At 60.7% G+C, this 24872-nt stretch overlaps 1 protein-coding gene across 18 annotated transcripts in view; it reads left to right on the top strand.

The window, feature by feature from the left end:
• Nucleotides 1–21734, top strand: part of KIF1A (kinesin family member 1A) — a 32598-nt gene extending 10864 nt beyond the window's left edge. For 4 of the 18 annotated variants that reach the window (XM_065639643.1, XM_065639638.1, XM_065639640.1 and 1 more), the window contains 33 exons: nucleotides 165–240; nucleotides 2453–2532; nucleotides 2822–2928; nucleotides 3536–3619; nucleotides 3745–3925; nucleotides 4008–4080; nucleotides 4332–4425; nucleotides 4563–4711; nucleotides 4870–5048; nucleotides 5128–5265; nucleotides 9772–9890; nucleotides 9971–10056; nucleotides 10373–10511; nucleotides 10659–10827; nucleotides 11180–11270; nucleotides 11616–11734; nucleotides 11915–11970; nucleotides 12491–12599; nucleotides 12721–12787; nucleotides 12879–12963; nucleotides 13316–13421; nucleotides 15195–15221; nucleotides 18139–18253; nucleotides 18503–18636; nucleotides 18766–18827; nucleotides 18930–19075; nucleotides 19358–19570; nucleotides 19745–19822; nucleotides 20121–20245; nucleotides 20387–20533; nucleotides 20610–20802; nucleotides 20878–20996; nucleotides 21659–21734. In XM_065639643.1, the coding sequence (XP_065495715.1) occupies nucleotides 165–240; nucleotides 2453–2532; nucleotides 2822–2928; nucleotides 3536–3619; nucleotides 3745–3925; nucleotides 4008–4080; nucleotides 4332–4425; nucleotides 4563–4711; nucleotides 4870–5048; nucleotides 5128–5265; nucleotides 9772–9890; nucleotides 9971–10056; nucleotides 10373–10511; nucleotides 10659–10827; nucleotides 11180–11270; nucleotides 11616–11734; nucleotides 11915–11970; nucleotides 12491–12599; nucleotides 12721–12787; nucleotides 12879–12963; nucleotides 13316–13421; nucleotides 15195–15221; nucleotides 18139–18253; nucleotides 18503–18636; nucleotides 18766–18827; nucleotides 18930–19075; nucleotides 19358–19570; nucleotides 19745–19822; nucleotides 20121–20245; nucleotides 20387–20533; nucleotides 20610–20802; nucleotides 20878–20996; nucleotides 21659–21701 (3709 nt within the window). In that variant the 3' untranslated portion in view covers nucleotides 21702–21734. Of the gene's footprint in view, nucleotides 1–164; nucleotides 241–2452; nucleotides 2533–2821; nucleotides 2929–3535; nucleotides 3620–3744; nucleotides 3926–4007; nucleotides 4081–4331; nucleotides 4426–4562; nucleotides 4712–4869; nucleotides 5049–5127; nucleotides 5266–6189; nucleotides 6442–9771; nucleotides 9891–9970; nucleotides 10057–10372; nucleotides 10512–10658; nucleotides 10828–11179; nucleotides 11271–11615; nucleotides 11735–11914; nucleotides 11971–12490; nucleotides 12600–12720; nucleotides 12788–12878; nucleotides 13036–13276; nucleotides 13422–15194; nucleotides 15222–16708; nucleotides 16733–18138; nucleotides 18254–18502; nucleotides 18637–18765; nucleotides 18828–18929; nucleotides 19076–19357; nucleotides 19571–19744; nucleotides 19823–20120; nucleotides 20246–20386; nucleotides 20534–20609; nucleotides 20803–20877; nucleotides 20997–21658 lie in introns of all 18 variants that reach the window. The other 14 variants (XM_065639646.1, XM_065639639.1, XM_065639642.1 and 11 more) reach the window with 7 other exon arrangements.
• Nucleotides 21735–24872: the final 3138 nt, after the last annotated feature.

The raw sequence follows: 24872 nt of genomic DNA, 5'->3' as shown, positions 1-24872 counted from the left end.
CTGCTCCGGGAAACCCTCCTGCAGCATGGAGAGAGCTGAAGCAAGCACTACAGCTGTGATCCATGGGGCAAACCTGTGGGCTCAGGTCCTGTCCTGGGCTTGTCTATACCAGCTCCAGGGGCTTGTGGGGCTTTGACAGGCTCTTCTTTCCCTTGCTCCTTCAGGGAAGCATTGCTGGCTGAAATGGGAGTAGCCATGAGGGAGGATGGAGGCACCTTGGGTGTTTTCTCTCCTAAAAAGGTAGGATCATCTTCTTATCTTCTTCCTGGTGAAGGAGGGCTGGTGTGTATCCACATGGCTCCCTTACAGCCTGCCCTGTTGCTACTGGCCAGCCCCAAATATTTCACTAGCCTTTTCTTGGCTCTGAAACCTATGGGGGAAATGCCAGTGTTTACCCTGCTGGGTATGAACATCGGTTGAAACACGTGGCTACAAGTCCAACCCCCAATGCCTGGATGCTCTCCGCATTCAGGGGGGGCTTTGCTGACAATCACTGTGTTGGACTTGAGTGTCAGCTGATAAAAATCCATACTTTGGTGTGTTTGAAATTGCTGCCCTTGAAACTGGCAAGTCTTTGTTGAGAAATGTGGATGCGGAAGCATTCCATACTCTATTGCTTGTAGCCCCCTGGAAAGTATTTTCTAAGAAAATACTGGCTGTGCCCCAAAGAGTTTGTGTGCCAGCAAACTGTGCCAAGCATCAGTTACAGCACATCACTGCCCCTCACTTTGTATAACCATGAGTGTGGTGATGTCCAGTTTACAGCCCCAACCCCGTGAAGCCCACAGAGCAGCACAGGCTGCCAAGGTGCAGGTATGACCAGGGTGCGCTCACTCAGCTCTCCCACTGCACCGGGGGATGCTCTGAGACCTTCCCTGGCAGCTGATGCTGGTTGGCTTGACCACATGTTTTAGTAGATGTGTGTGTCCCCAGCTGCGGTGGTGACACTCGGTGAAGGCTTTGGGACCTTCCCCTTGCGTGCCTTGGTGTGGCTCTTTGGAGAAATTTCTACATCGTCCTCTTTGTTTCTTATTCTTGTCTCAGCCACTGCCTGTTAGGACCCCAGACCTTTGTGTAGAAAGTGTGGGTGTTTATTCCCCGAAGCAGGTTGGTCTTGGAGGTGGGGCATTGCTGTGCTGGTCTTGGTGCCTCCTTACCCTTCAGCTATCTGGTGGGTGGAGACTCCTCAGACTTCTCCAGTGGCTGGTGAGGAAATTTAGCATCGATAGTGTGCAAACCCCCATTTCGTTAAGGGCAAGCAGGGCACGACTTTGTTGTCTTGCTGTATGCTATCACTGGGGTGGTTACTTCTCCAAGTAGCACAGTGGAGGGTAGAGCATCTGCCTTCTACTAACCAGCCTTGCAAATCTGGAGAAAAACTGCAAGCTAAAGGAGTCTCAGACCCTGGGGCTATTGTGTTTGCCCAGATGGGCCTGAGGTTAAATGTTCTGGCCAACTCCTTCCTGCCAGCCAGCATGGAGAAGAGCCTGCGTTTCCCTTGAACTCCAGCTCTCCTGCCCCGTTTGCAGTGAGTCTCTCCTATCGGCCAGGGCTCGTCGTGCTGTCATGATGTGGAAATCTCTGCATGCTGGGTGTCAGCGGGGCTGCTAAGATGTTTCTTACAGTCTCTATTCTCATTTCTGGGAAGCTCAGAACTTCACCTACTATACTCCCAGGACTTTGTCTGTTGCCTGAAGGTGCAGTCACAGCAGCTTGCAATGGAGTGAGATAAGCTGGGTGCAACTGGAGAGGTCTGCGGCCAGAGCAGAAACTTCCCTCTCATCAAGAACAAAGTGGTTTGTGACCCAGAGGAAGAAAGTGATGGGAGGGAACTGTTAGGAAGCAGACCAGGTAGTAAAATTCAGCCTGGAGATCTGGTTTCAGGTCTCCACTACTTTTGGTCGGACCTGCTCTTTTGGATGCTTGTACTGTCAGTGGAAGAAAACAGGCACTTTTAGTTCCTCTTATCCTAAACCAGCTGCTGCATGGGACCTGTCTCTGCCTTAGCTGCACTGTCCGCAGTAAAGCTGGGGGCTATGGGGAGGCAAGGGCCTGTGAACACACAGCGCAGGCAAGCAGGGTCCTGCCCCAGGAGATACTAAATCATATCAGGGACTCCCTCTGGGAAGTGTCCAGCTCTGTGTTGGGCCCGTTTGCAACAATAATTTTCAAAGGCAGCCAGGGAAAGGGTGCCCAGCACTCAGGTCTTTGAGGAAGAAAGCAAGGAGGCATTGTGGAGGCAGGTCATCCTCAGCTGGCTCCTTGGTTCTCTGCAGTCCCCTTGATAAGTACCTGCCTAGGCATATTGTCCTGGAGCTATGGAGGGCAGGACAGCCCATCCACATGCAGGGGCAGCCTGAGGTGCTGCTGAGTTCCCACCTCCCTCGGGAGCATCCCTCAGTGTCTGGGTAGGTGGGGCACACTGGAATGACTACTTGTTCGTTTTTGCCAGACGCCCCACTTGGTCAACCTGAACGAGGACCCACTCATGTCCGAGTGTCTTCTCTACTACATCAAGGACGGGATAACAAGGTGAGGACCAGGTCTGGTGGAGCGGCAGGAGCCAAGTCCACACCTCAGTGCCTGCCTTGCCCGGGTGGGCAGGGAGGTGACAGGTGTCCCTGGGCTAGGCACCATTCCCAGGGCATCCACAAAGCACCATAGCCACGTGTGAAAAATGTATTTGCCTGGCAATCTCATTAGGGACGTTGGTCCAGCTGTGCATCAAGGGCTGCTTTGGTCAGCCCCAAGAATGGTGTTGAGGGGAGGCTCTGGGAGGGGCTGCTTTGAGGAAGGATCAAGCTGGGTTTCCCCCTGGCAGGGTTGGCCGAGAAGATGCAGAGAAGAGGCAAGACATCGTTCTCAGTGGACACTTCATTAAGGAAGAGCACTGCCTTTTCCGCAGCGACACCAAAACCAGTGGTGAAGGTATTCCTTGTCTGGAGAGGCTCTACCTCCTTGGGGACCCCAGTCCCTCTGCGTGTCCCCAGCGCCTGCTCACAGCTGGGGGTCCTGCCCTCCTCAGACTAGTGAGGCTATCCCACATGGCTGTGGCCTTGCCCTGCTTGCAGAGCAAGCTATGGCGCTCCCCTCGCTGGGAGGGAACCTTGTGCAAGGCATGTGGAAGCTGCCGTGGTGAGGCAAGCCAGGGAGATCGGGGTAGGAGCGAGTAGCAGACCGTAGATGATTTGCCCACCCAAGACATGGAGCAGAGCCCACCCCACGGACCAGCAGGAACCTGGGGGTGAAAGGGCTTTGGGAGATGCGCCCGGAGAGGCTGGAGATGCATGCTAGAGGCTCTGATCTCCTCTCACATCCAATCTCTGGCTGCTTTTAGTCCTTGGGACTGCTCTGATTAATGAGATTGGCTGAGCCCCCTTGGTTGCCCAGGCTGTGGGTGCTGCTGGTGGGTACCCCAGTGCCCCTCCGCTTTGTGCCTGGAGTGCTGCTTGGAGCAGCTCTTCCTTTCCGAGGCTGCAGGAGCAGCTTCCACCTTACGTTTACTTCTTCTCGCCCCTTCCCACCGTCTCTACAGTAATAGTGACCCTGGAGCCCTGTGAAGGTGCGGACACCTACGTGAATGGCAAAAAAGTGACAGAGCCCAGCATCCTGCGGTCAGGTGGGTCCCTGGAGCCAGCGCACCAGTGCTGCTCTAACCTGCCTCCCTCCATCCCACGAGGGCCCTGCGGGTTGTCCCACATTAAACCCACACTCTTTCCACCCATCCCACTTGCATCCCTGTAGGAAACCGCATAATCATGGGGAAAAGCCACGTCTTCCGCTTCAACCACCCTGAGCAGGCTCGGCAGGAGCGGGAGCGAACCCCGTGTGCTGAGACCCCTGCTGAGCCCGTGGACTGGGCTTTTGCCCAAAGAGAGCTGCTGGAGAAGCAGGGCATCGACATGAAGCAGGAGATGGAGCAGCGGTGAGGGCACAGGGGCTGGGGCAATGGAGAGTTGAGTATTCACCTCCAGGTTGGTCATCCTCTCCTTCCCTGTTCCTCTCAGGCTCCAGGAACTGGAGGACCAGTATCGGAGGGAGCGGGAAGAGGCGAATTACCTTCTCGAGCAGCAAAGGCTGGTAGGTGGCCAGGACCTGGCTCCTTCTCAGGCTGCCCAGGCATGACTGAGTCCTGGCAGATGTTTGCATGGGGTGGCTCTGTGTGTCCTAAAAACAAGGACAAACCTGTTGTTCCTGGGGTTGTCCCCATAGACAGGGAACCAGAGGAGGGAGGGGGCCGGGTTCCTGCAGGGGGGAAGAAATGCTGTGTGGCAACATGGAGGAAGGTCACACCTTGTGGGTTGCATCATCCCTCTCCCTGCTTCCCCCAGGACTATGAGAGCAAATTGGAGGCTTTGCAGAAGCAGATGGACTCTAGGTATTACCCTGAGGCAAATGAGGAAGAGGACGAACCTGAGGATGAAGGTGAGGGCTGGGTGCCACCATAGGGTTTTGACGCTCTCTGCAGAAGCAAGAAGAGTGGACCATGGGTCCTCTGGGCACCTCTGTGCCAATGTCCTCTGTCCCAGCGGTGGGGTGACTGTCTCTCCATGTCCCCACAGTGCAGTGGACAGAGCGGGAGTTTGAGCTGGCCCTCTGGGCCTTTAGGAAGTGGAAGTGGTACCAGTTCACCTCCCTCCGTGACCTGCTCTGGGGCAACGCCATCTTCCTCAAGGAAGCCAACGCCATCAGCGTGGAGCTAAAGAAGAAGGTGGGTGCCTGGGGCTCCTCTCTCACTTGCTGCGGCACCCACGGCAGAGGCCACCAGCGTGGGCAGCCAGGACGTGCCGAGGACGGGGTCGCTGAAGGCAGTGCACGGAGCCCGCTGTCCTCCCGGGTGGCTCACCGTCCCCCTCTGCCCCTCCTTAGGTTCAGTTCCAGTTCGTGCTCCTGACAGACACACTGTACTCACCTCTCCCTCCCGACCTGCTGCCTCCCGATGCTGCCAAGGACCGGGAGAAGCGGCCATTCCCCAGGACCATTGTGGCCGTAGAAGTGCAGGACCAGAAGAATGGGGCGACACATTACTGGACCCTGGAGAAGCTGAGGTGGGTGAATGATGCCCACGCCGGGAAGGGCTCAGCTGGCCTCAGCCTGATTTCTCACCACGGCCCCCTCTACCTGCAGGCAACGCCTGGACCTGATGCGTGAAATGTATGACCGTGCAGCAGAAGTGCCTTCTAGTGTCATCGAGGACTGCGACAACGTGGTGACTGGCGGAGATCCTTTCTACGACCGCTTCCCCTGGTTCAGGCTGGTCGGCAGGTGAGCGCTTTGGCTCCTTCCAGGCACGGCTGGGACCCACAGGCAGCCCTGCAGGAGGAAGTGCTGCCGGCTCCGCCACACACAGGGCGTTTGGCTCCTGGGGCTGCACTGTGGGAGGATGCTGTGGCCCCCCCGGTGCCAGTCAAGGCCCGTTGTGCCTGCCATGGCTCTCCTCCGTGTTGGCTGCCAGGACCCCAAGGGACCCGTGTGCCGCTGGCAATGCTCTCTCTGCCTGCTGTAACACAGTGCTGTGCGGTGCGGGCTCTGGGCTTGCCACCGGTGGGAGGCAGGGGCTGCGGCTGTCCGGCGGGCCGAGAGCCTGTGCCGTTGCCACTTCTGCTCTGGTGGGCACGCGTCCATGTGCACGCGTTGGTGTCCGAGCATCCGTCTGTATGGTACGTGCCGTGTGTCTCCGTGCGTTTCCCACATGCTGGTTGGAAGGATGTGGTGCCGGCAACGAGGATGGGCCACCCCAGAGAAGGGGTCTGCCCCAGCGGGGGGCTGAGCTGCATGGCCCAACCAACCACACGTGCTGTGGAGGCATCCCACCCGTGCCATGGCACGTGGAGAGATTCCCTTCAGCGGCGAGGTTGGTGGGGAGTCTCATGCCACCCGCTTCGTCCCCACGTTGCCCGCAAAGCCAGTGAGGCAAATCCCCACTGTTCGCACCAGTTCCTTGGGTTGCTCTTTCCTCTGCCCTTTGTAGCCGACGGCCGTTGGTGGCTTCCTCTAGGGACACATTGGACGGGCAGGTCTTTATTTCCTGGCATCCCTTGGTTTGAGCAAAAAAAAAATCCCACCTCAAAACCCAACTGATTTAAAAAAAAAAACACAACCCAAAAAAAAGCAAAATTCCTATTCTTGCTCTCTCTGTTTGGAACAGCTGGTGTTAACCTGTCTTCTATCTTGTCGTACTAACCTTAGTTCAGATATCTCTGGCTGCAACAGCTCTCCTCTTTTCAACACATGCATGAGCGAGCGCATGGCTGATCTCACCCCCTCCCCTACCTTCTCGAACCCCGACTCCGACATCACCGAGCCTGCTGACGAGCAGCACCAGGGGCAGGAGGAGGAGGAGGCGGAGGACCTGGAGGAAGACATCTTTCCGGAGTGCCCGCTGTGTGATGGCCGGGATCCGTTTTACGACCGCTCCCCCCTGTTCAGTTTAGTAGGAAGGTTGGTGAGGTTTTAGGAGAGCATGCCGGGAAGGAACTAGCTCTTTCGCATGAGGGAACTGCTTTCGGACACGACTCCCACCTCCGGGGCGTCCCGGAGGCACGGGGAGTGGCTGCCTGGCCGGGACTGCCACCAAGCCTGGGGCGCCCGCCGGGGTGGCAGGTGGCCAGCGAGGTAGGGCTGTGACCAGCACAGCGGCAGTAGGGGACAGCAGGGGAAGGCGGACGGTTGCAGCTCTGCCGGAGACTCTTTGGGTAGGTCCTTCTTTGGGGCAGCCCCTGAGAAAGGGAGCTCTGCCATGTCTCCAGCACCAAAGGAGCCAGGGGAGCTGCACAGGGGTCTCGGTCCTGAGCATTTCTGTCCCAGGGAGGGCCACCTCCCACTGAGCTCAGGGTGACCGCATGGTGCTGCTGGCACTTTGAAGCCACATGTGCCTCTGGCACTGGCTTGGCCGTCCCGGCTGCGTCGGTCAGCGTAAGCCCCCCCGGAACACGGAGACTTGGATGTCCCCAGGCAGTCGGGGGGATGAAGCTGAGGGGAGCAAGGCAAGAGCTGGGTGCAGGAGGAAGAGGAGGGCTCTGTGAAATGTGGCTTTTTCTCTTGCCGCCTGTGCCCAGTGCTTGGCTTGGGGCCGTCCCTGCCGGCTTGGCACAGGAGATGTTCAGGGAGGCTCCAACTTCTCCTTGGCTCCAGCCAAAGACAAGAGCTTTGATTTCTCCTATCTGTTGGCCAGGAGACGCCCCTGGGCTCCATCAGTCTTGGCCTGGAGAATCCCACCAGCCACACCAAAGCCGGTTGCAATCTACCCATTCCCAAAATGGGATGCGGTGCTGCCAGCTCTGCTCTGGGGTTTTCCCAAGGGAATATGTGCCTGGAGCTGGTCCCGGAGCCTCTGCCCCCACGGGGGCTGCCCTGACTGGGGAAGCTGGCGCTCCTTTTCCTTGGCATGTTAAGCCAGGCTTATCCCTGCCAGGCAGGGTGCGGGCAGAGAGGTGGGGAGGAGCAGACCAGTGCAGGCAGAGAAGGCGGAGGTGGAGTAAGAGTCCTGCAGCCTCAGACCGAAAGAGCTGGGTTCTTCCCCTTTTTTTCTTTTTTCCTTTTTTCCTTATTTAAACAAACAAACAAACAAAAAACACTAAACATCAAAAAAACTCCAAAACTCTTGGAGGCACCTCAAAAACCCAAACGAGGCCCTGTGGCAGCAGCCCCGCTCCATGCCGGGGGCACATTCCCCGGAGCTCGGCACCTTTCAACTTCTTTTGAGTCTGCCCTGAGTTTGGCTCCTCGCGCAGCAGCTCTGCCGGCCACATTTCTTGTGAAGTGTGCTTGGATTTGTTTATGATTGGATCTTTGTCTTTGATTTTTTTTCCTTTCTTTTTTTTTTTTTTTCTTTTTGATTTTTTTTTTTTTAAGCTGCTGGCTCTATCTCTCCAAAGCTTTAGCTGAAATTGGGGTTATTTCACTTCTGTGTTCCTTTGGAAAGGCTTTTCTTTGGTCTGAGCATGCCATCTTTGCACCTCACCAATCTTGTGGTTAGTGTCCCTGCCCTCCTTCCTCTAGTGACACACTTGTTCCTCTCCTCCCCTTTCCCTCCTGCCCCCTTCCCCTCCATCCTCCCCTCTCTACTCCCTTGGCTTCAGCACTAGCTCCCCGTGACTTCAGGCAGGCGGGTGTGCCCAGACCCCCATGCTTTTGAGACCTCCCTGTGGTCGCGGGGCTGTGCCCTGGGCATGTGGTCCTGCCGGGAAGCCCTGGCACAGTCCAGCCACTTGTCCCTAGTGGCCTCCGAGAAGAGACGGGATGAGAGAGGCCCAGCTGGAGATGGTGATGAGGCATCGCCTTTGCTTCCACAACCGGGGTCTTTGGAGATGCTTCAGATACAAAAAAGCAGCTGGAGGTCAATGGGAGTCACGAGAGCAAGGGAAACCTCCGGACTTCGGGGCTCGGGCTGCAAGTGTGGGGCTGGAGCCTCCTGCAAGAGCTGCCTGGGCACTTTCAGGTGCCCTTGGATGTCCGCAAAGATGCTTGCAAGGCTGGGATGTTGCAAGCAGCACTGCCAGCTGCCTGGAGGTGCAACCCTCATGGGAGTCCCCTGAAGCAGAAGTGTCCTGGCCGGCCTCAGCACCATTCTGCCCCATGACACCCGAAGATGCTGCACGTCAAGAAGCCAGTGGGTGCCCCGGGGAGGGGTGCCAGGCACCCTGCACCCACTTTTGCTGGGATCAGTGCTGCCCCACAGGCAAGGGCAGTTTGTACTGCTCGGCAGGGAGCTCGGCGCCAAAGGCTGTGGAGGTGACTCGTCACCATTGAGGGCACAGCATGCCACCATCACCAGAGTGCCAGGAGGAACATTGAACAGTGAGCTGGTAGGCAGCAAGGTTGACGAAGGTGGCAAGCGGAGGCAAACAGCTTGTGAAGCAGGGAGCTGCAGCCTGCTGGGAGGTGCTGCAGAGATGTGGTGCGGCCATCACGTCGAACTCCGGCACAGCAACTTGCTGGGGTAGCGTTGGTGACCTGGACGCAAGGAGGATGGCAGGGAGGCTCAGACCTGCCGCACGGGGAGCGGGCAGCTCCTTCCTCGCCCACAGGAGCAGCCTGCTGTGCCATCCCTGCGACACGCTGCTGGGTGGCCTGGGCCGCTGAACCCACGTTTGCAAAGGGATGGGGCAGAGGGACACAGACCTCTGATGCCGCCAGCTGTGCTGTGCAGCCTCCCTCCCAGCCAAGCACGGGCCACCTGCAGCCACCAGCGGTCCTGCAACACCGCAGGCAGAGCCAGGGCCAGGACTCTCCCGGCAGGTTAATCTCTGGAGGGTTCTGACCTTCAGCCAGGACCTTCTCCTCTCCCTTCCTTCGCTCCCGCCGGCCTCTACCTCCCTTGTCACCCTCCCTTACCCCCCCGCCTTGCCCCGTCTTCCCCATGGTGACTCCACAGCCGCCCCCGAGTCATGTCGCAGCACCTCCTGCCCCAGTCCTCTGGCTCTCCACCGCAGAGAAGGTCCTCTTCCCTCCCAGCTTCACGATGGCACCAGCACAGCCCCCTTCCCCTCCCCGTCCGCCACGGAGGTGACAGCTGGAGAGGTACGCGAGCCCCATCTGCTTCATGGTGCTGCCTGCAGCACGCTGCCCGCCCGCTGCCTGCTCCCCACCCCTCTCGGCTGGCCCTGGCTGCCTTCTCTTTAGTTTTGCTTTGCAGCGCCGCGGTTGCGCCGTGACCGGTGACCTGGGATCGCGGCCGCCGCCGGCCATGCCACCCGCGCCTGGGGACCCGCGGGTGGGAGCAGTGACCGCTCTCCCCTGTGTTGTGTCTCCCCCACCACTCTCCGGCAGGGCCTTTGTCTATCTGAGCAACCTCCTCTACCCCGTGCCCCTGGTCCACCGCGTGGCCATCGTCAGCGAGAAGGGCGAGGTGAAGGGCTTCCTGCGCGTGGCTGTCCAGGCCATCTCAGGTAGGAGGGGGACCCCCCCGAAACGTGCCCCTCGCATCCCCTGCACCGCCCATGCGGGCTCACTCCCATCCCTCCTCCAGCGGACGAGGAAGCCCCCGACTACGGCTCCGGCGTGCGGCAGTCGGGGACAGCCAAGATATCCTTCGACGACCAGCACTTTGAGAAGGTACGATGGTGGCTGTCGCTTGGTGGGTGCCCATGGACCACAGACCCCTGCCTGCCATGGCGATGCTCCCCCATGGGGACCACCAGACTCCCAGAGGCGCAGGCGTCATGCTGAAGGGACCGTTCTCCCAGCCCACCTGGCAACCTCCAGCCCTCTAGCACCCGCTGGTGCACCCTATTCTTTCCTGGGTCCTGGGGGGGCTGCCGGGGGTAGGAGGGGAGAGCTGGAGGTGGCCTAGTGCTCAGGACAGCGGTGGTGGCACAAGCAGTACCAGCTCGGGGACCGCCAGCATCCCTGAGCCCCACTCGTGGTGCAGTTCCAGTCAGAGTCGTGCCCAGCTGTGGGGATGTCTCGCTCGGGAACCTCCCAGGAGGAGCTGCGCATCGTTGAAGGCCAGGGCCAGGTCAGCGACGTGGGTCCCTCTGCTGACGAAGTCAACAACAACACCTGTGCAGGTGAGGGGGTGGTGACAAGCTGTTGGGGAGTGCCCCCCACACCGCTGCACCCAGTCTTCTGTGCCTGCTTAAGCATCCAAAGCCCGCTGCCCCGGTGCAGTGCTGCCAGCAGACACTGAGGGGCTGAGGACCCTCCCCTCCCTGCAGTGACCCCAGAGGACCTTCTCCTGGACAGCCCGGAGAAGCCTGCGCCAGACGGGCCACTGGAGACAGCTCTGGACCACCTGAAGCTGGGCAGCATCTTCACTTTCCGCGTGACGGTCCTGCAAGCCTCCAGCATCTCTGCGGAATACGCAGACATCTTCTGCCAGTTCAAGTGAGCCCCTGGTGCCCCCTGGCTGCGTGTCTCCCGCTGTGCTCCAGCCATTGCCTCAGGGCTGGCAGTGAACTTGGGGAGCCCCAGCCCCACCACCTCTGAGCCCTTCATGGGTGAGGAGGCAAAACCGAGGCTGTGGAATGAGCCCACGTGCTTGTATGGTGCCTTGTTCAGTCACTGATGAAACGCAGGGAGAGGCTCCCATCGGCTTCAGGGGGTCCTGAGCCAGCCCAGGGTGCAGCTGGCAGCCCCAGGGGAGCGGGCTCTTCTCCTGGTCCCTGCCCTCTTTCCCCTCCCTGCTCTGGCACATCCCCACCCCGCAGCTGCTGAGCCAGCTTCATTCCCTCTGCAGCTTCATCCATCGCCACGATGAGGCCTTTTCGACAGAGCCTTTGAAAAACACAGGACGGGGACCACCGCTGGGCTTCTATCATGTCCAAAATGTATGTATCCCTCCCCTGCCCCCCCCGGCTGCCAGGGGCTCTGTGGGGCCATTGGCTGGATCTTCTCCCCAGGGGAGCAGCTTCCTCCTGGCTCTCCCAGCCCGTCACAGCCACCCAGCTAAGCCAACCTTAGGCAAGGTGGATGTGTGGGAAAAAGACCAAAACCTGCAGCTCTCCACCCAAAAAGGCTGGGATTTCATGATGGGGAGAGTACCCACGGGGAAGGGGATGGGTGAGGGATGCAGGGGACTGGACAGGCTTGCACCGTCCCACCTCCCCAGTGCTGTTGCTGGCTGCATCCCTTTCCCAGCTAAACTGTGCCACTGCCGGCTCTTTCTCTTCCAGATTGCCGTGGAGGTGACCAAGTCCTTCATTGAATACATCAAGAGCCAGCCGATTGTATTTGAAGTCTTTGGGCACTACCAGCAGCACCCCTTTCCACCCCTCTGCAAGGACGTCCTGAGGTGGGTGCACCTGGGCCACCCACAGCTCCTGGGTACCACAGCGGGGCCACCCCCAGCGTCCTGGAGACCCAGAGAACAGGGGTTGCAGGTGGCAGGAAAGGGTGGCCCCAAGGCATAGGTGGGCTTGGCCGAATTCAGTGGTCCCTGTGAATGTTTTAACCGAGGCAGTTCTCTCTGCAGCCCGCTGAGGCCATCCCGGCGCCACTTCCCCCGCGTGATGCCACTCTCCAAACCAGGTAGGAGATCTGGCCTCCTGCTCCTCTGCCCACCTGTGGTCCCCATGCTGGGTGCGGGGTCCCCTTCCCTAGGGGCACCAGTTAGAACCCCAGAGGCAACAGAGAACGTACTGCAGGCCAGAGTGCCCACAAGCCCTTGGCACCCATTCCCACAGCACCTGGCGTATGCAAAGCCCCTGTTCTCGCCTCCTGCGGAGCGGCAGGGAGGATGCTGCCCACCCTAGGCAGCTCAGATGGCCACCCAGCCCCCCCATCCCCCGGGGTCCCCATGGTGCTCTGGCTGCCAAGACCCAAGTTGTTGGAGTTTGGCTGAGCGCTTTGGTTTGCTATGCCAGTGGTCAGCGACGTGCACCGGGATGGGGTTGTCCCCCTCTATCACTCTCTTCTGCCTTGCTGCCACCTCTGAGCGTCTCCCTGCAGTCCCTGCCTGCTCTGTCCTTACCCTGCCAGCTGTCGCGTGCCTCACTCCAAATGTCAGTGGCAAGCTCACCCTTTAAGCTGTCTTTCCGACCCATCGCAGTGCCTGCGACAAAGCTGAGCACCATGACTCGGCCCAGCGCCGGCCCGTGCCAGTGCAAGTATGACCTGATGGTCTTCTTCGAGATCTGTGAGCTGGAGGCAAATGGCGAGTAAGTCCAGCTGGAAAGGGGAATGGGAAGGAGAGTGAGGCAGCACAGTGATTCGCCTGCTGCTTGGCACCTGTGGGCAGGCTGCTGTGGCTCTGCATCATGTCACAATCCTCTCTTCCAGCTACATCCCTGCTGTTGTGGACCACCGCGGAGGCATGCCATGCCATGGGACCTTCCTCCTCCATCAGGTACTCCCTCCTTGAGATGCCATCCTGGCTCTGGCTCCTGCTGGGAGCTCTGCTAACCACTACCCCTTCTCTCTGACCTTGTGGGTCTCAGGGGATCCAAAGGAGAATCACCGTCACCTTGGTGCACGAAACAGGCAGCCTCATCCGCTGGAAGGAAGTGCGAGAGCTGGTTGTGGGTAAGCCGAGCCAGGTTGGGTGGGCTGTGAGCAACACCCAGCCTGCCGAGCTCCTGAGCATCCTCTCAGCCTGTTTCTCGCCCATGTTCCCATGCGGGGCTTTATGCCTTGTCTCACCTCCCACCCTGCAATAGCAAAGTAGTGGCTGCCCAGCAGGTGACACAGGCATGCCGTGTGGGCTGGACTCCTCGGTCCCAGCCACCATGTCCAGGAGCTGGAGTGACTGAGTGCTGGGCGGCTGCTGCCTGTGGCAGGGGGCTGCTGGGGATGCGGGCAGATGGGCTGCCTCTGCCCCTCCTGGGGACCGTCACAGGCCTGTTGCTTGAGTGGTGTCCCCGTGCTGCGCTTGCAGGTCGGATCCGGAACACCCCAGAAGCAGATGAGTCTCTCATTGACCCCAACATCCTGTCCCTGAACATCCTCTCCTCTGGGTACATCCACCCCTCCCAGGATGACCGGTGCGTGCCGCTTCTTCTCTTGTTCTTCCCCAGCTGTGGTGAGGGCTGGCGGGGGGACATAGGGAGCCCCCCTCTCCCCTGCCGACCTGTTGCTGCCTTGGGAGGGCTTTTCTGGAGCTGCAGAGGGTCTTGGGGTTCAGGGCTGCCAGCCTCATTCCTCCTTGAGGCCTCTCCACACCAGGCTTTGGCACTACAGGGAATTTGGATGGGGGTCTTGCTCTCTAGTGGCAGCTGTGACCACAGAGAGCCGGTCCCCATCTGCATGGAGATGATGCAGGAAAGCCATCTCCCATTGCTGCCGGGTGACTTTGGGAATGCCGGTCCCAGAGGGCTGTGTCCCCACCATGGATTTGGCACGGGTGGGGCAGCAGCGGGGCCAGAGGTTTTTTATCTCTGAGATATCCCTGGCCGGGTCCTGTGGCGATGGGGGGAAGTGGTGGTGTGGAGCACTGAGGTCTCCTCTGTGCCAGGGCTGTTGGCAAAACTTCTGGGGCTGGCGGGGGTCCCTGGCCAGAATGCGTGCGTGCAGGAAGCCGCGACGAGGCGGGAACAGTCCTCGGCAGCACCGGGAGCAGCGGGACCGGTCCTGGGCTGTACACATAGTGGTTGCTGGCATAGGAGTACCCTGGCAGGGAGCGCGGACCACTTTTCTCCTTGTTTTCTTTGGGGTCACTGCTGCCCCAAAGCAGCCCGTCCCAAGGCAAGGTGTTTTCGAGGGAGGATGATGTGGTTCTGGATGGGAGGTGCCACCTTGCAGCGCTCTCGGGGCAGCTTCTGGGCACGGTGGAGTGACAGGCACGCAGTACCTGGGCAGCAGAGCCGAATCATGGAGTTGGGTGTGCGTGTGAGTGTCAGACCAGGAGACTTTGGTACAGCCATCAGGACACCAGAGCAAGACCAGGCAGGGACAATTGGGCTCTGAGCGCTTGGCCCAGCGGAGCTGCAGTGGATTTCGCTGGACTGCTGGGAGCTGGGTGGCTGTGTCACTCGTGGGCTTCTGGGGCTGCACGATTTTTATGTCAGCTCCTGATCTGGCGGGTTGGTCCTGGGTGCAGCCAGATCGGATCTTCAGCATCTATAGAGCAGCCTAGCAGGGGGGATGTGGCTCCTGCTCCTGTCTTCCCCGCACAGGTCCTGCAGGGCAAGGGATACTGCTTGGGCTGGGTGGGATGCTCGGGGCATGGGGAGACAGGGTCTCACGTTTTGCAAGAGCGCACCTCAGCTGCACGCTCACAGGGTCTGTGCCACAGGGCCAGCCCAGAATCGGGGGCACAGGCTGGTGTGCACGCTGTATCTGCCCCGTATCCATCCCGTATCAAGCCTGTCCAGGGCTGGGCAGGAAGATGAGGGGGCGGCCGGCTTCTCGCGGGGTGCCGAGGGGTGCTCACCACAATCCCCCCCGGCTTCCATCCCGCATGCAGTCGCGCAAGCTTTAGCCCCAGCAGCCTGCAAGGGAGGGCAGCTGGCAGAGCCATGGTCTGCCTCACCTCCTCCCCGGCTGCTTGCGCTCCCTGCTTTGCTGCCTTACACCACGCAGCCTCCATTGCCCAGTGCAGCCCTGGCTCCTCTCCCCAGCTTCCCCAGTCCCCCAGAGCCACTCAGGAGGAGACCAGGGCAGCGGTTTGGCTCCCTCCCTGGCACTCATCCATCTCTGCATCCAGCTCCCAGGGAGGAGGCGTGAGGGGCTGTGCCCAGGGTCCCCCTTCGCTTCCCTCCACTGCTGCTGCCCATCCGAGCCCACACTAACCATGTAACTGTTTTGTGTTTTTGCAGGCAGTTTCTTGATTCGGATATGCCTAGGTATTATTTGTTTCCATTGTTTTTTTTTCCACTCCCCCTTCCTCTCTCTCTTCTTTCTTTCTCTCCCTTCACCTTGGCGCACTCACTCTCACCGGAGGCAGCACTTGGACATCCAGTCCCCCACCCCTCCACACGCCCCATCCCTCCTCCCTCCTGCCCTGGCACCTCTTGCTCACTTGGCCCCTTTTGCTGTTCGTTTGGGCCGCGCTCTCGCTGGCTGCCGCTCCCCCTCGCACGCCTGCGTTCCCATCGCCTGATTTGAGTTTTCTTCTTGCTTTTTGACTTTGCTGCTCTTCCATTTCTCCGGCATCCGGAGCCAAGCGTGCCGCCCCCCCCCACCCCATTGTCTCTCGCCGCAGCCCCAGCTCGGCCGCCGGTGCCGCTTGGAGTAGCTGCAGGGCTGCTGTGGACCATGGCGGGGGCTTCAGGGACCACTCCAGCCCTCGCTCGGGCACCTTGTGACAATGGCAGCGCTGCAGGGTGGTGCGGCGGCACGCACAGCACCCTGTGCACGGTAGTCCTGTGGGCGCAGATGCGGTGAACAGGCAGTGTGCGTCTGTATGCGGGCGCAACGGTGGGTGCGCACACCCAGGCATGGCACGGACGGTGTACTGGAGGGAGTGGCTGTTCGGGTATGGGTGGCGTTCAGCAGGGACCTCAGGGTGAGCCTGGTGTGCAGCATGTGGGCGAGAGATGCTGGCCCCAGATGCTGCTGCCGGCCCCTGGATGGGAGCGTCGCTGAGGCCCCAGAGAAGGGGGCGTCCCGCTGCTGTGCCCCACGTGTATCTGGGAGACAGGGGATGAGGTGTCCTGAGACCTGGTGGGCTCTGTAGCTTTGTGCCATCCCTACAGTGGCTAGAACCTGGCCCTGCTCAGAGATGCCCGAAGGCAGAGCTGTCTCTTCAGCAGCGCCCTGTCCCCCTAAGGGTGCAAGGGGATGGCTCCGGCAAGGATCCAGTCCCCCAGTGCAGGAGCACGTGAGCTCACGCTGGCATTGCCTATGAGCCGTCAGCACATGGATACTCTCCCTGTGAACCAGGAGACAGGCCAAGAAATTATCTGCCACTGTGTGGGTGGCGGTGGGACAGCTGTTTCTCCCCATGATGGGCACCTTCCTGGGGGGCTGCGCTGGTCTGGAGCTCCTTGCCCCAGGATGGCAGCAAGGGCAGAGTTAAGGGGATGGGGAATATGCGTGTGCTCACTTCCCAGCTGCTGGTCCGCGAGGAAGGTGGGAGGCAGAGGGTTTTCACCCAAGTGGGTAAACCCCTGCCTGCCCTCGCTGAGCTGGGCTCAGATTCAGGGTCCAGCTAGGCAGGAGCTCCTTCGGCCAGCAGTGCCAATATGGAGCGAGTCCCCCTAAGAGGGGCTCCCCTTCCTCACGGCCCTGCTCCCGCACAGCCCCATATGGACGATGCTTTCTGACCTTTCATTTTTTCTGTGTGTGTGTACGTGTGTGTGTTTGTCCTTGGGTTGCCTTCTACATATAGCATTTCGTTTGGAAATGACACTAGGTACTTCACGTGCACCTGCTCGGTCTGGCCCCTCCTGCTTTTCTCTCTTTCTCCTTTGGCTCCTCCCTTTGCTTTTTGCTCTTTCCTCCCTTCCCTGAGGCTCCTTTTCTCCTCCTTCTCCCTGGGGAGCATTCTCTTCTCGAGTGACCTGTGTCTGCAAAGCGATCCTTCGCCTTGGTTCTGTCTTATGTGGGAGTTTTTAATGTATTTTACACACCTTCTGAAAGCGTCGCTCTCCCTCTTCTTCCAATGCGGGGGCAATCGCAGCCAAGACCCTCTCCCTGCTGCCTCTGGCCATGCTGGCTCTCATTAGAAGAGCCACTCAGCCGCCTGGATGCTGCTTTGGGGATCTGCCAAAGCACCCGTGTTAAGACAGTCTCTGAGCCACAGCTTCCTGAGGATGCTCAGGCAATAGCTGGGGCTGCGGCAGCTCTGGCTGGCTTTGGGGAGTGGGTGTCCCGTAACTGCAAGGCTGGCCCAGGAGGGAGCCCAGGAGAGGGGCAGAGGGTGAGATGAGGATCCCTTATGCTCTTGAACTGGGGCGGCCTCCTGCTTCCCCCGCACTTGATTGCTTGACTCAAAGAGTGCGGCTGCTGCTCTTGCTCTGAGTGGCTGTGCCGTGCTCTGTGGGACCCCACCGGCACCAGGCGAGTGGGGCCGGGTGTTCCCTGCTCCTGCTTGCAGCCTGGGAGCTGTGGAACACACAGTGAGGGGAGCGAGGCAGCCTGGTGGGGATGGATGGGGCTGGCGATCAGGGCAGAGCAAGAGCCAGGGAGGTGACAGCTCGACAGGGGCGAGCCACCAAATCAATCGTGGTCCCCAGGTGCTGCTGCCAGACGGGGGCAGCCCTGGGGAAGGGGACCAGGCTGGCAGGGGGGCTGCTTTCCCAGGGGCAGGCTGGCAGCACCCCCCATGCCAAGCATCCTCCGTCCTTTCCCTTCTGGCCATCATCACCCAAACAGGGACAGTGGCTCCTGGCAGGGGCCAGGAGGTGCCGCGTGCCCTGAGCTGGATGGTGGGGACCTGATCCGGGCGCACTAGCGGTGGCAACCCCCCGTTCCAAGGATGGGGGTGGGGCATGCACCCTCCTTTGCCTTCCCAGCCTGCCCTGCCTTGCCTGCACCCCTGCTGAGCCCCCACTCCTCCCGCGGTCCCTCCTCCCCAAAACCCCAGTCTGTTGGCTGTTGCGAGGGCGCCGTGTTCCCCTCCTGGGACGCTTTGTCCCCCTTTGCCTTGAGCCTGCGCCCTCTGGAGTGGCTGTCCCCAGCTGTGCCCTTGCGTGTGCATGTCTGTGTGTCCCTGCAGGCCTGCTGCAGTGCTGCGGGGGGGGACGATGGCATCTCCTTGCTCGCTCGCCTGGGGCCCTATGGAGGTGGTTTTACCCGCTCTGCTGTTTTTTTCGGCAGGACTTTCTACCAGTTTGAGGCGGCGTGGGATAGCTCCATGCACAACTCGCTGCTGCTCAACCGTGTCACCCCATACCGGGAGAAAATCTACATCACCCTTTCCGCCTATATTGAGGCAAGGACCTTAGTCAGGGCCATTATAACACCAACAAAGTCTGGCATTTCCCCCACCGTCGGGGTGCAGCCACCATGAGCCCCTCTTTAGGCAGCACCTATGCTGACGGGGTGCAGGATTCAACCTAGTGACTGGGATTAGCCCTGCGAGACCCCGGGAGTGGAAACCACTGGGCGCCAGGGATAGGAGAGACCCGCTGGGCTGCCAAACTGCAGCCCCCCTGATGCTCTTCCCCCTGCTCTGCTGCAGATGGAGAACTGCACCCAGCCTGCCGTCATCACCAAAGACTTCAGCATGGTTTTCTACTCCCGGGATGCCAAGCTTCCTGCCTCCCGCTCCATCCGCAATCTTTTTGGCAGCGGCAGCCTGCGGGCTTCTGAGAGGTACCGGAACGCTCTTGCCTTTCTGAGGCAGGAAAGCCATCACGCGAGGCATCCCAGCAGCCTGGGTGAAATAGCCAGGCCCTGGGGATGAGGCAGAGCTGGTAATGCCTCGTCTCTCTTTGCTTGCAGCAACCGTGTGACAGGAGTCTATGAGCTCAGCCTCTGCCGGGTGGCCGACGCCGGCAGCCCAGGTGCGTGCCGTGCCTCTGCCTGGGCTTTGGCCGGAGGCACGGCATGGTGATTGGGGTCAGGGCTGTGCGTCTGTCCCCCCAGCTGTGCGTCTGTCCCCACAGGCATGCAGAGACGGCGTCGGCGTGTGCTGGACACCTCTGTAGCCTACGTGCGAGGAGAGGAGAACCTGGCTGGCTGGCGGCCCCGCAGTGACAGCCTCATCCTTGACCATCAGTGGGAGCTGGAGAAGCTCAGCCTCCTGCAAGAAGTAAGAGTTTGGGCTAGAAACAGGCCGAGATAGTGCAATTCGCAGCTCAGCCGCTCGCCCTGCCCGCGCAGGTGGGATTCCCCACCCTGGGTGCCTCAGCCCTCCGGCTGGTGGGAGGAGGCAGGAGTGGGGCTGTGCTCTCCGCTGCATCGCTGCTCACCGGGGCACAGCTGACCCGAAGCTGATGCGCAGATGGGCGTAATGAGGCCAGGGAAGCATGATCCCCGAATGGATGCGGGCAGGACAAAGGGGCCGCCCCTGAGCCTGGCTGCCTGTGCTCAGGTGGAGAAGACAAGGCACTACCTGCTGCTGCGCGAGAAGCTGGAAACGACCCAGCGCCTGGGCTTGGAGACCCTGTCCCCCTGCTCCAGTGAGGACTCTGAGTCCCGAAGCACCTCCTGCGTCTCCTCCCCGCTCTCTGTCGACGGGGCCCCTGAGGGCCGCACCTCTCCCCCTGAGACCCCCAGCGAGAGGCAGAAGGAGCTGGCCGTGAAGGTATGTGGCTGTGAACGTACCAGCCTGCAGCATCCGCAGCTCATGGGGATGAAGCTGGGAAGGGGCTTCCATGGGGCAACAGGAGCTTGTGGCACGAGAAAGCCTAAGAGGAGTGGGAGTAGGAGGGTGGAGGAAGGTGCCTCGTGCCCCACCATCTTCCTCCTCTCTCCACAGTGCTTGCGCCTGCTCACGCACACCTTCAACAGGGAGTACAGCCACAGCCACGTCTGCATTAGCGCCAGCGAGAGCAAGGTACTGCTGCAGCCCCAGGCTCCCCGGGGCTGGCAGGGTCTGGGAAGGATGCGTGGCCAGGGGGGAACAGGCTGGGTGGGGGCAGATGGGCACCATGGCGCAAGTGGTTCTTGCTTCCGAGTCCCTGCTCCCTCTGCTCTCCCTGGTGTTCCTGGAGCTGGTGGTTCTCAGGACTGTGCCAGGAGAAGACCCTGCCGGCCGGAGGTGTTGCCTCTCCCTGTATAAGCAGGCGCCTGGTCCTTTGCCTCTGCCCAGCTTGGGGGCAGAAACTCGAGTCCACACCTCCGCTCCTCTACAGCTGTCTGAAATGTCTGTGACCCTGATGAGAGACCCCTCCATGCCAGCTCTCGAGGTCACCACTCTCACCCCATCCTCGACCTGCCCATCACTGGTGGAAGGACGCTACAATGCCATGGAGGTCAGGTAAGAAGGTGGCTGGGAGGTTCGGGTGATGCCCCAGTGTCCTCTGAGCAGGGCAGCTGTATCACTGGGACACAGTCCTGATCGATGGGTGTTCCCCTGCCACCACTCTTCCTACACCCCCAGCCTCTCCTCCCTCCCCAGGCCCCCCCAGGTCTCCTCCAGGGTGGAGAGCCCCGACCTGGAGCCTGCAGTAGAACGAGAGCAGAAGAAGTCCCCAGCCCGCCGGCCTGAGGAGGAGAAGGAACCCCAGCGTTTGCTGGTGCCCGACATCCAGGAGATCCGGGTCAGGTAGGAGCAGCCAGCAAGGGAGCGCCTTGGGCCTGGGGGACATCGTGTCCCACCCTGACCTCGGTCCCTTCTGCAGCCCCATCGTCTCCAAAAAGGGCTACTTGCACTTCCTGGAGCCCCACACCAACGGGTGGGTGAAGCGCTTCGTGGTGGTCCGGCGCCCATATGTCTACATCTACAACTCGGACAAGGACGCGGTCGAGAGAGCTGTACTCAACCTCTCCAAGGCCCAGGTGGAGTACAGTGAGGACCAGCAGGCCATGCTCAAGGTAGGGCGCCAGGAACCAGCCCCACTCTGCACACCCCCTTGGGCGAGGCTCTCAGCCCCGGCTCTCCCCCGACAGACTCCCAACACTTTTGCGGTGTGCACGGAGCACCGGGGCATCCTGCTGCAGGCAAGCAGTGACAAGGACATGCACGACTGGCTCTACGCCTTCAACCCCCTCCTGGCTGGGTCCATAAGGTACTGGGGGCAACTGGGGCAGGGGGGTGCAGGGAGGCTGTCGGTGGGGAGTCCGTGGGCAGCTGGGTATGCTCCCTGCCCTGTTCCCAGGGCTCTCCTTGCTGCAGCCCCTTTGGTCAGGCATGGGGAGCACCTCCTGTGCAGAGCTGTGCCTGGATGGGCTCTTTGCTGGCAAAACTTGGACTGTGTTAATCTTGATTTCAGCTCCTCTCCTCACTTAAGTACTTCAATCTAGTTGAAGATGCCTCTGCTCATGGCAGGGGGATTGGACTAGATGACCTTTGATGGTCCCTTCCAACCCAAACTATTCTATGATTCTATGATCTAGGGCCAGATCCTGGCTGGTACAGAGGCATTTTTGTGCTGAGTTCAAAGCAACATCGACACCTGCCGGCAGGGACACTGTTATTGAGAGCATCTCTAGCGGTTCTTGAGAGCGTCTCATCACAAAATTCTTGAGACCATCTCAAGTGGCAGGACTAGGGGCACAGGAGTAAATGCACAGAAATTTGTGTGCTCTGGCTAAAGAGACATTAGTCCCATGTACCTCCAGCTCTGGTTGGATTCGAGCACCAGCCTGGAGCCAGGACACTGAACCCAGGGGACCACACCTCTGATTGTCCACATCTCTGACACCTTTCGTCTCTTGTTTTCCAAATCAGATCCAAGCTGTCCAGAAGGAGAACAGCCCAGATGAGAATCTAACTTGAAAAACACCCTCCACCACATCCATCTGCCAACAGGATCAAGATAGCTGATTCCGTCTCAAGACTTCCCATGTTAGTGTCTGATCTCTCACACCATCTGCTGCCCCAGCTGTCTGCTCCATGGAAGGATCTGTCTCGATTCACACCTTCACGGGGGAAACTCACTTCCGTTCGTAGCTGCAAAAGCCTGGACCCGCCTGTGCAGGATTACTCATGCGCCTGCTATCCCTTGGGTGACCTTCATGTCACACCATCTGTAATGCTCCAGAAAGGTCCCTGTTGGAGGGGAGGGAGCAAGGAGGGCAGTTTTGGCTAAAAGCTGGTCTTTGATCTACAGAGGTGGGAGTGCAGTAAAGCTCAGAGGTGGGAGAGCAGGAGGAATTGCCTCCATGCGAAGGGAAAGTGGTAGTTTAGGGATGGGGATTTCCTAGTTTATTGACGTTTCTGCAAGAGACGGCAGGGTAAGATCAGGTGTTGGTAGCTTAAGATGATATTTATAAAGTATTTATTTCTATTTACGTCACAAAAATCCCATAAGTTGGGTCCTGGCCCCCGGACAAAGCCTCCTCTGGGCAGGGGAGAGCCTTGGTGGTGGGCCAGGGTCCTGGAGATGCCTTCCCGGGGACACCCCTGGCACATGCCTGGCAGCAGCGGTGCTCTCGCTCTCACTCCCCGCTGTTCCCCAAACCTCTGCTTTGCCCTCCCTGGGGCTTAAACGACTTCTCCCCTGAGCAGTGGCTGGACAACCCACCATGTCTTCCCACAGGAGGCAATTCCTACCTGCCCCATCTACCTCTGGAAGGGGGGAGCCCACCACCTTGGCTGGCCAGGGCACCCACATCCATGTGGATGGGTCACCTTGCTTTGGAGCTTGGTCTTGCTGGAGGGAAAAGAAGGACTCTGGGGGCAGCTCTGCCTGTCACCTCGTACGGGGCTGTCCTTCCCAACAAAAAGCACAGGGCCACCTCCACTGTCCTGGCCTGGGAGCCCCAGGGGGCCTTCTCCAAAGGCGTTCCCCATCTCTTAGGGCAGGATGCCAAGGGTCCCATCCCCGCGGGGAGTGTGGAGGTTCAGGCGGCCACTTCCAAAGCCAGATGGGAAAGTTCCCTGGGAAACGGGATTAGGAATGACCATCCCAATCCACAGGATGCTTGTCACCCTTTCCAAAAAGGGCTGTCACGTCCCTTCTCCTCCCAGCAGGATGACAGGCTCGAAGCAGTTCAGGAGGGCAGGGGAGAGGCTGGCGGGGGTGTTGGGGTGGAGATGGGGCTGTTTTCTACTGTTGCAGCTGCCATTTTCTCACTCCTCTTCCCCTGCTGCAGAAGCGAGCACCCATCTCCTTCCCGCCCTGCCTCTGTCAGCATGTTAATCCAGGGGGCTTCTCACGGCGGAGGTGGCTTCACCGAGAAGACCTTCTTCTCCAACCATCACTGCTTCCATCCTCCTGCAGCAGCAGCTCTCCCTCTCCTTCTCTCACCCGTGGGGGGGATGCTTTGGTTCGGGGCTCCCCGAGTGGCCGGCAGCATCCGGCACAGCTCTGGGCGGGCAGGCGAGCATCCTCCTCCGCGCATCTCCCAGGCACCCCCCAGCTTCGCTGTCACGCATTCGCGGCTGCCCTTCCCTCGCACAGCACGGCTGCACCTCGGCTCTGCCGCACCTCCCCGCGCTGTCTGTGGTGTGTGTGTGTGTCTGTGTGTGCGCATGTGTGTCGGACGTGGTGCTGTCTTCTTGTTACACCCATGTTGCGAGGGCACGGATGGGTTGGGATGTGGCTGGTGGGCAGAGGCTTGCGGGGACGCCCTCGCTGCATGTCAGGCACCATTCAGCTTGGGTTTCAGGTCGCGGAAAGGGCTTTGGGATCCTTCCTGAGCCCTTGCCCGTTCTGCCGGCCTCGCCACAGCTCCCTGGGCATCTCGCCGCGTTGCTCCAGCACAAAGCCGTGGCGGGGCCGCTCCTCCCAGCCCCGCGCCCCGGGCAGGCGGCAGCTTGCCTGCCCAGGACAAGCTGCCCATCAGACTGGAGATTTTTACCCCCGTGATCCGTTTTAGAGACCTGGAGGCTGAGGCGGGAGAGGTGCCCACCTGGGGGTGCGGAGGGGCAGAGCTGCAGCTGGGGTGCAGCAGGGGCCTGGGCAGGGGCTGCTTGGTACCATCTCACATTTCAGTGTAAGGGGCTAAGGGTGGAAACACCGGGTGCCCCAGGGGAGAGGGGAGGCTCTCCCAGGGCAGAAGCAGAGGCAGCTGCTGGGGGACGCAGGACCTGCATCTGCCAGGGACCAGACGCAGGTTCACCGGCCGCAGCCGGGCAGCGCTCCGTGTGCTGCGGGCCGGGGGCGGCCGTGGCGCTGGGCCCTCCAGCCAGAGCCAGCGCTGCCTGAGGCCAGCAAACCTGCAGAGCAGCGGGCTCGGCTGGGGGCAGCAGGGCCCGAGGGGACACGGCCGGACTCCTGCAGCACCCCCACAGGCCCGCCCCGGCCCCCGAGCCGCCCTGCACGGCTCGCCGGCTCCACTCCCGCCAGCACCACTCACCCCCCGGTCAGCCCCTTGTCCACCTCTCCCCTCCACCTCCCCCGGGACAAGGAACGCAACCCCGAGGGTCAGGCGCGACCGTGAGCCCCAGCAGAAGGGAAATGTCACCGGGGAGCAGCGGCGGCGGGGGCGGGGGCGCGCCGGCAGGCGGCTGCGCCCGGCAGCTGGGGGAGCCCGCCCCTCCGCCCCGCCGCTTCCCGGCGGCGCCCCCGGGCCCCCCCGCCCCGCCGCCCGGGGCTGGCGCCGCGAGTCCCGGCCATCCGCGCGCACATGAGGCTTGTTTGGTTCTGAAATAAATGTGGCATTTAACGCAAACCGCGCCGTGCCACTGAGCTCCTTCCTGGGACGGGCGGGCAGGGCGGGAGCCTGCAAGCCAACAGCACCGGCGGCGGGGAGCCCCGGGAGCGCCGGGAGCGCCGGGGCTGGCGCTGCGGCGGGGGCTGCGCCGCCGGGGGCCGCTCCCGTGCCGGTGCCGCCAGGGGGCGCCGCACGCCCTTCCCGCCCCGCTGGGCAACGCGCTGGTCCCCCCCGCGCCCCTTGCCAGCGATTGGTGGGCACAGGAGGGCGGAGCTGGGCACCCAGCCGTGGGATTGGTCAGCCTGGCGGAGTCGCGAAGCGATGGGACTGATCGGCAGGGCGGC

This window comes from Caloenas nicobarica, chromosome 8 (assembly GCF_036013445.1).
Source record: "Caloenas nicobarica isolate bCalNic1 chromosome 8, bCalNic1.hap1, whole genome shotgun sequence".
Lineage (NCBI taxonomy): Eukaryota > Metazoa > Chordata > Aves > Columbiformes > Columbidae > Caloenas > Caloenas nicobarica.
Note: the sequence above shows the minus strand (reverse complement) of the source record. Positions and strands in the feature narration are given on the sequence as shown.